Source organism: Trichechus manatus, unplaced genomic scaffold (assembly GCF_000243295.1).
Source record: "Trichechus manatus latirostris isolate Lorelei unplaced genomic scaffold, TriManLat1.0 scaffold00058, whole genome shotgun sequence".
NCBI lineage: Eukaryota > Metazoa > Chordata > Mammalia > Sirenia > Trichechidae > Trichechus > Trichechus manatus.
This window is the reverse complement of record NW_004443994.1, coordinates 7,590,477-7,599,704: the sequence shown is the minus strand read 5'-3', so window position 1 is coordinate 7,599,704 and position 9,228 is coordinate 7,590,477. Positions and strand designations below refer to the sequence as shown.

The 9,228-nt window shown below is 36.3% G+C and overlaps 1 protein-coding gene across 3 annotated transcripts in view; it reads left to right on the top strand.

Annotated features, from left to right (window-relative positions):
- EVI5 (ecotropic viral integration site 5) overlaps window positions 1–9,228 on the top strand; it is a 286,322-nt gene that overhangs the window by 153,731 nt on the left and 123,363 nt on the right. For 2 of the 3 annotated variants that reach the window (XM_023733437.1, XM_023733438.1), the window contains 3 exons: window positions 2,372–2,425; window positions 4,326–4,358; window positions 4,908–5,054. In XM_023733437.1, the coding sequence (XP_023589205.1) occupies window positions 2,372–2,425; window positions 4,326–4,358; window positions 4,908–5,054 (234 nt within the window). The remainder of the gene's footprint in view (window positions 1–2,371; window positions 2,426–4,325; window positions 4,359–4,907; window positions 5,055–9,228) is intronic. The other variant, XM_023733439.1, reaches the window with a different exon arrangement.

The following is a 9,228-nucleotide window of genomic DNA, read 5'->3' as shown; positions in this document are numbered from 1 at the left end:
TACAGTGAAGCCATCTGGGACAGGGCTTTTTTTTTTAGACATAACTTTTTTTTTTTTTATTGTACTCCAGGTGAAAGCTTACAGAACAAATAGTTTCTCATGAAACAGTAGTACACATATTGTTTTATGACATTGGTTAACAACCCCACAAGATATCAACCCTCTAACTTATCAACCTTTTTTTTTTGGTGAAAACACACATAACCAAACACACACCATTTCAAAAATTTCTGCATGCACAGTTCAGTGACATTGACTACGCTCTTCCAATTGTGCTGCTGTTCTCACCTTAGATGAAGGTTTACAGAACAAAATCATTTTTCATTAAACAGTTAGTACACATGTTGCCCTATGACAGTGGTTAACAACCTCACAACACATCGACACTATCCTTACTTAACCTTGGGTTCCCTATCACCAGCCTTCCTGTCCCCTTCTGCCTTCTAGTCCTTGTCCCTGGACTGCTGTGCCTCATTAGTCCCGTTCTGTTTTATGAGGCTGTCCACTCCCCGACTGAGCGGTGAACCTCGGAGGTGACTTCACCACTGAGCTAAAAGGGTGTCTGGGGGCCATACTCTTGGGGTTTCTCCAGTCTCCTTTAGGCCAGTAGATCTGGTCATTTTTTTTGCAAGTTAGAATTTTCTTCTACATCCTTCTCCAGCTCTGTCTAGAGCCCTCTGTTGTGATCCCGGTCAGAGTATTCAGTGGTGGTAGCCGGCCACCATCTAGCTGTGCTGGACTCAGTCTGGTGGAGGCCTTGGTATCTGTGGTCCGTTAGTATATTTATCAATTCTTGATGAAGTGGTATCACACATAAATGAGGAAGAGATGATTTATTTAAAAAGTAGTGCCATGACATTTGGGTAGATGTTTTGGGAAAAATCAACTTAGATTTTTATTTACAGCAAAATGGATTTCAGAAAATTTAAAGACTTTAGGGTGGTATGGGGAAGGAAATCTAGGTGAAGGTTTTTAATTCTAAGTTCTAGAATTATTTCTTGGTAATATTAACTTTATTCACTCAGTTGTTGGGTTGGAACTAGGCTTTCTAAATCATTTAGGTTAACCAAAATGTTCCATGGTTTTTCAGTGAAATATGTTGAAACCATTTTGAGAACCATCACTGTTTCTCTGGCTTCCCAGTGTTTAACAACAGCATTTAATATTTGATTATTTGTGTAGACTACTGTGCTGCACATAGTAGTAGGGGTAACCAAGAAGTGACGAACGTTTTCTTTTCCTCAAGCTGTTATTTTTTAGTCTGGAATCACACATAAAGTAATATCCATTTCAAATCATCTAAATATATTCTAGTGACTAGAACAAGAAAATCCAATTTTACAAAATGTCTTTGTGACAAATATAAGATTTATTTGGTCTCATTTATGGTTCACTTAATAAGATACAATAATTCATAGGGTCTCTCATTTCCTTGAAATGAGACTTTATTTATGTTATAAACTATATTAAGTCTTGACTGGCAAAATAATGGATTAAACTGATGGAAGAATTTTCTGAGGAAGACATATTTAGCAGGAATTTAGAAGTAGGGTTGTAGGAAGTCTGGATAGAGCTCTGGAACAAATTGGTGCATAAAGATAAGACGAGGTTTGAAACTAAGTTTTCCATTTTAAAAGGGATAATAGAGGATTAATAAGAAATGATATTGACAGAACATGCAAAAAGGAAATTATTTTTTATATAGAATGATTTGGATTTAATACTTGATAACAGTAATTTGACAGGTGTTCGAGAGTCAGACATTGACCAATTATTTCTTCACTCAGCAGACATTTTAATATTAACTATGTAGAATGGTTAAGTGATCAGCTGCCGTCCACAAGATCAGTGGTTCAGACCCACCAGCGGCTCCATGGGAGAAAAGACCTGGCGATCTGTTCTTGTAAAGATTATGGCCTAGGAAACCCTATGAGGCAATTCTACTCTGATCTATAAGGTCACTGTGAGTTGGAATCAACTCAGTGGCACACAACAATAGGAACAAACGTCTTTCAAGAAAGTAAAAAGTAAAAAAAATATATAAACTGTACAGATAGATAGGCAAGATAGAATCAGTTCTATCTAATGGGGAAGTTGACATAAGAAAATACTGGTTAGAAGTCATTATGATAAGTGCATAATGACTTACATACTTTAGCTTATAATTAAAATTCAATCACAGCTGGAATGATAAATGTGATCATTTGCTTTGCCGTGTATTTCTTACCCTGAGCCTTTAAGAATTTGACTGATGATAAAGTATTCACCATTTTATTTATAAAAGGTGATACAGTTTAAGGACTGTGACTTAGAATTGTTTTTTTCTCTCTCAGGAATACTTGCAAACAAAACTTTTTTTTTTTGTTGGCAGAGGTTACGCACAGAAAACAGACTTTTGAAACAACGCATTGAAACATTAGAAAAAGTAAGTAAATAACTAGTTATGCAAGCTTCTGTTGATTGCATACATTTTTTTTTTCTGTGTATTTTAAATAAAGCCTCAAAAACTACAGCACATGTATCTCCTAAGTTGTGGTATTGACTGCTTCGCTTGCCTGCTTACTCCTTAACTAAATAACTTGTCCTTAATAAAAAGAGATTAATTAGCACTAGTCGTGAATTTTCAGGCTTAGGTTTTAACTGAGTTAACAGTAGCACATTCATGTAACTTATTTCTTTACATATAATCTCTAATATTTATGTTCTTTAGAATTAATCTAGTTAGGAATCTTTTCTGACACTGCATTTTAAAGACGAGTTCCAAATGTGGCCCTGACTTTGTAGCCACATGTTAAATGAGGCAGTGATTCTTCTAAGACCTAGGATTGCTTTAGGTTTAGTCAAATTGAGTGATTACTTATGTAAAAATTCAGTATCCTGTTGATTTTCAACGTAGGGGAATTGTGCTTAAACTTTTGGTTCTTAGAATTATTTTGGTATTCACTTGTTATCTCTCCCTCTCTTTTTCATATAGAATAACAGGGCAAATGTGGAATTTTGCATTATTTTTCATATTGTACTTTTGACGTAATGTCTTTTAGTCATGTTTCTGATGTTACAAGAATTATTGAGTAATAAAAGTGTAGTTTAAGAGTTTTGCATTATTAAAAGAAAAACATCTAAACTCATAAACTCTTTTGGTGTTTTTTACCGAAAGTGAGGGTGACTGGGTTTAAAAGTACACCCATGATACTGCCAAGTATCTTAAAATCCCCCGTGAAAATCTCCGGATCAATTCTGAAGAAATAAATAAAGGGAAGTTTATTTTAATGAATGGAGTTTGTAGGACTTGTCTTCTGTTTGAAAAGCATTGATGATTTCACATTAACTAACACTGAACAAGGACAGGATGTTTATTACATGCCTGTCTTTGTTATATAATAGTTTACCTGTACCTTATATTAAGTCTAAAAGAGTTTTCATGATATTTCTGTTATCTTATTAGAGTTTCTTTGAGAAGAATAGTACTCTTTTAGTGACTCCACAAAGGTTGAACTTAATTGTTTTTAAGTAGTTTTAATTGCATACTGGGTTTTCTTTGTTTTGTTTTTTTCATTAGATACCCACTTAAAAGTAAAATACAGATCTTCTTAGGTGGTCTATAGTGAGTGAGACATTTTCAGAGAAGGCATTTTTATCTCACTGAACCTTCAGAATGATAAAGTGCCATACAAAGTGTTTTGTTTGGATTTTTATTCTACCTTTTTACTGGCTTACACGGCCTAGGTACGTCCTTTAGCGCTTAGAATTCTATAAATACTTAGGTATCAATTAAATTCTATAACCCAGAAATTTAACTTATTCAATTATTGGTAGAATTTATTAAATGGAGTTCATTAACTTTTGTGTGGTACATTTCATTTGTCATATTTTCCTTGCTTTGCTTCTTTGGAAGTTGCTGTTGCACAAATTGCTGTCATACTTCATAAGTGGAAATGCTTACTCAAATTCCTTCTCCCTTTCATTTCCTTCCATTCCATGTCAGGTGGTTTGACAATATGGTTGACTCTAAAAATACTTAAATGTATACTTTAAAAAGAAAATATTTTGCCCCAAGTAATGAAAAACGACTTGGAATTTGTGTTTGATTTCTTCTATAAACATATGATTTTTTTTGCAGTCTTTACTTCTTTGGATATATTCTTCTTAAAGTTGAAGAATAAAAACCTATTCAGTAAGAAATAGATTTGAAATTTAGATGTCCATTTTAATTAGCAATGAAAAGTAGGTGGAATTTGGGTGTCCTTTCCTTCTTTATTCCTAATTTTATCACTTTTATTTTATTTCTTTCTCTTATATTTCTATCTGAATTTTTCCTTTTGTAGGAAAGTGCTTCCTTGGCAGATAGATTGATACAGGTATAGTTTTATTTTTTAGCATTTCCTCTAACTTTACTTCTAAGGAAAGTCCTAAACCTAGAAATTCATATTTTAATGCATGCAAATTTACATGCATTTTTCTAGAAATAATTTTTTTGGGTGTATATGTGGGTGTACTTAATTCTTGATAGCAGTGTATTATCTTGGTTTTTTAAAATAATCACCTTTTGCACGTTTTAAAGCTAACCGTATTTTAAAGTATTTATTTCAAATGGTAATCAGTGGATTCTGTGAAATTAACTACTTTCATTGAAAAATTTAGTCCTGCATGTACAACTCAGTAATATTGCATGAATTGAATTTTTATTGGCTGAAAGAGTTGTTCTTAAAATTGTCAGATGAATTTTTTATTTAGTTTCCCAAAATTTGCACAGCAATAACGAGCTGCTAGCTAATAATTGCCTAGGCTATTCTTCTCTCAGATGTGATTTTTTTTAACATGTCAAAGTAAATAACTAAACCTGACAAAGGCAGTCTTTTTTGAATCTATCATAAATTGCTTTACGCACACAAAAATTATGTCCTAAGGGACAAGTGACAAGAGCCCAGGAGGCTGAGGAAAACTACCTCATAAAACGGGAGTTGGCCACCATCAAACAGCAGAGTGATGAGGCCAGTGCTAAGCTGGAGCAAGCTGAAAATACCATCAGGAAGCTCCAGCACCAACAACAATGGGTAAGGAGTCTGGTAGTGCTTTTTCGTAACCTTTCTTGTCCTCCCTCCCTTTAAAACAATTTTTTTTTAGCACAACTTCTGTGCTCTTGTTTTAAATAATTTTGTTTCCTACTTTAATTGAATTCTTAAATTATTCAATTTTATGTTCTGTAATACTTAGGGGTATTATTGTGGCCTAAAGACTCCTTGTTCTAACATTTTTTTTTCTGTCTACACAGTTTTGTTAGAAATATGTAATATTTTATTTATGTTCAATTACAAGTCACAGATAATATGCAGTATATTCAGATAAGCTTTTTAAGTTTTATAAATCTATTTCATAATAGGTATCATTTTGCCAAGGGTAATTTTTAAATCCTTACTTCAGCTAGTTTTTGTTCATTCTGCAGATGAAATATTACCCACCATACAGAATTTAAAGCTTTCATAATGCACTGATTTATATTTTAGGAAATAATAAAACTTGGACTTCATACATCAAGACATTGAATTATACATTAAGGCATATACCTACATTTTTTAAGGGAAGAGAAGTTGTCAAGATAAAAAAAAGTAACAGTTTAAAAAAAAAACCAAACCCATTGCCGTCGAGTCAATCCCAACTCATATCAACCATATAGATAGCATAATCTTGATTAGGAATATGAAGATTAAAAAGAAAAACCAACAGCCAATGTCACTGAACAACTTGTGTAGAAGTTGTAGAATGGGAACCTAAACTGCTGTATAAACCTTCACTGAAAACAATAAAATATTATTATTATAAAAAAAATTGGAAAAGCCAACAGTTTATCTTTGAATAGATATTATTTCTTCTAATTGCTGTTCTCAAGTAGGAGCTGGATTCTAACAGTAGACAGAAAAACTTGTCTTAAATATATAACTCTGCATAGATCTAGAAGACAAATAGAATACCTACAAAGATGGACATTACTTTTGTTCAGTGAAATAAAGAAACAACGAGAGGCGGAGCCAAGATGGTGGAGTAGTCAGACGCTTCTGGTGGACCCTCTTTCAACAAAGACCCGAAAAAACAAGTGAATCAATTATATGTGACAGTGTGGGAACCTTGAACATCTAAGGCAAAGTTGAGGAACTGGACTGAGTGGCAGGGGGAGGGAGAGATGGTTCAGAAGCAGCGAGGAGTTGCCAGACCTGACCCAGCGAGACCCTGAGCCCTTCAGGCAGGATCAGCTCGTGGGTGAGTGGTGATGCAGGCAAGTAGCAGTCCTCGGGAGGCTGGTTTTCCACACTGGGAGAGACCCAGCACGAGAGATTCTACATGGCCACCCAGAACCAGTGAGAAGCAACCCTGGAACGGCGAAAGATAAGTACTTGCGTATGGCCTACCGCGTGGATCAAAAACACCCCACTCAGGGAAAAACCTCTCTTCCGTTTCCCTCCCCACTCCCTGCTCTGCACTGGGTCCCAGACCGGCTTCAGCAATTGCCGAGTCCCCTGGGCCGGAAGTAGGATCCGTAACATGCCCAGGGGCATTCTCCTGGCCTTGGAGAGTGAACAGATTAACAAATGGGAAAAAATAAACTGCCAGCTCCCCTAAGCCAGGAACCCAGGGTGGGCACAGCTCCTTTGCCTAGGCACAGGCATATGTGATCCACGGACTCTGAGTGCCTTTCCTCCTGCAGAGACTTGTGTGGGCCCATTTCAACAGTGTAGACCCTCATTACCGCAGTACAGTGGGGTATATACCTGAAGTCTAACTACAACTGTTTCAGCTGTGAAGTGGCAAGTTCATGACATTTGACACTGCTCTGCCCATTAAGCAGGGTCTTCACCTACCCACATCAGGGGCCTGAGGACTGGTGGCTCCACGCATGCCAGCTGGCCACCTGCAATAGGGGCCCAAGAATAAGAGGCGCCCCCCGCCCCAGTCCTTACAGCCAACAGCATTGGGTGCTCATAGTCCGGCTGCAAAACCCACCCACGTATGTGCTCTAGGGAACAGGGACACACCTTCCTCCTGGACACTTGGGGGTGGCCATCAGCCCCCTGCCTTGCTCAGAGTGTGTCCACCTGCTGCAGCCAGAGCCTGTGCCTACACCAATCACCCATGCCTGTCTAGGACTGTAGGTGAGAGCTGAAACCACACTCTTGGTGGCTGTCTACCTGGGCACTTGAGTTGAATCCATACAGGAGGAGTGGGCGGACTCCTGAGCTCACATACCTAGTAACAGATCTAACCACGGGGTGAAAGGACATTAGAGCTTCAAAGGTGCCAATAAAACTAGCTCATACGAGCAGCCTATTTGGGCATATCAAAACAAAACGAAGCTAGGACACAGTAAGCAAACATGAAATAAATATAATAACTTATTGATGGCTCGGAGACAGCAGTCAATATCAAATCACATAAAGAGGCAATCCATGATGGCTTCAGCAAGCTCCCAAAATAAAGAATCTAGAAATTTCCCAGAGGAGGAAAATTTCTTTGAATTACCAGAGGCAGAATGCAAAAGATTAATAAACAGAACTCTTCAAAAAATTAGGAAGGAAATAAAGCAAAATGCAAAACACTCAATAGAGGAAATTAAAAAGATTAGAGAAGAGCATAATGACAAATTTTAACAGGCTGCAAGAATCCATAGAGAGACAGCAATCAGAAATCCAGAAGATTAACAGTAAAATTTCAGAATTAGACAACTCAATAGAAGTGATAGGAGCAGAATTGAGGCAATGGAAGTCAGAATTAGTGAGATTGAAGATAAAGCACTTGACACAAATTTATTTGAGCAAAAGTTAGATAAAACGATTAAAAAAATGAAGAAACTGTAAGAATTATGTGGGACTCTATCAAGAGGAATAACCTATGAGTGATTGGAATGCCAGAACGGGGGGATAAGAGAAAATACAAAGAGAATTGTTGAAGATTTTGTTGGCAGAAAACTTCGCTGATATCGTGAAAGATGATGAGATATCTATCCAAGATGCTCATCGAACCCCACATAAGGTAGATCCCAAAAGAAAGTCACCAAGACATATTATAATGAAACTTGCCAAAAGCAAAGATAAAGAGAGAATTTTAAGAGCAGCTAGGGACAAACGAAAAGTCATCTACAAAGGAGAGTTAATAAGACTAAGCTCGGACTACTCAGCAGAAACCGTGCATGCAAGAAGGCAGTGGGATGATATATATAAAGCCTTGAAGGAAGAAAACTGCTAGCCAAGAATTATATATCCAGCAAAACTGTCTCTCAAATATGATGGCGAAATTAGGGCATTTCTGGATAAACAAGTTTAGGGAATTTACAAAAATGAACCAAAATTACAAGAAATACTAAAGGCAGTCCTCCGGTTAGAAAATCAGTAACATCAGATAACAGCCCAAGACTAGAACACAGGACAGAGCAACCAGATATCAACCAAGATAGGGAAGTCACAAAAATAAATCAAAGCTAAAACACTGAAAATAGGGAAACAGATGTCAATATGGAAAAGATGATAACATTAAAACAAAAAAAAGGGATTTAAAAAATGTAGACATAGATTTTTCATATGGAGAGGAAGTCAAGGCGATATAGAGAAATAAAAGTCTGGTATACACTTAGAAAAATAGGGGTAAACATTAAGGTAACCACAAAGGAATCTAACAATCCTAGAAGTCAAAATAGAAGAATATAAAGACTCAGCAAACACAAAATCAACAACAATGAAAAAGATGAAAAGAAACTACATGAAGAAAAACGAAATAGCACAGAAAATTAAGTGGAACAAAGAAATAGTGAACAACACCAACAAAAAGACATCAGAATGACAGCACTAAACTTGTACTTATTGATAATTACGCTGAATGTAAATGGACTAAATGCACCAATAAAGAGACAGAGTGGCAGATTGGATAAAAAAACATGATCTGTCTATATGCTGCCTAAAAGAGACACACCTTAGACTTAAAGACAGAAACAAACTAAAACTCAAAGGATGGAAAAAAATATATCAAGCAAAAAACACTCAAAAAAGAGCAGGAATGGCAATAATTATCTCTGGCAAAATAGACTTTAAAGTAAAATCCACCTCAAAGGATAAGGAAGGACACTATATAAGGATTAAAGGGTCAGTACACCAGGAGAACCTAAGTATAATAAATATTTACGCACCCAACGACAGGGCTCCAAAATACATAAAACAAACTCTTAACAGCACTGAAAAGAGAGAT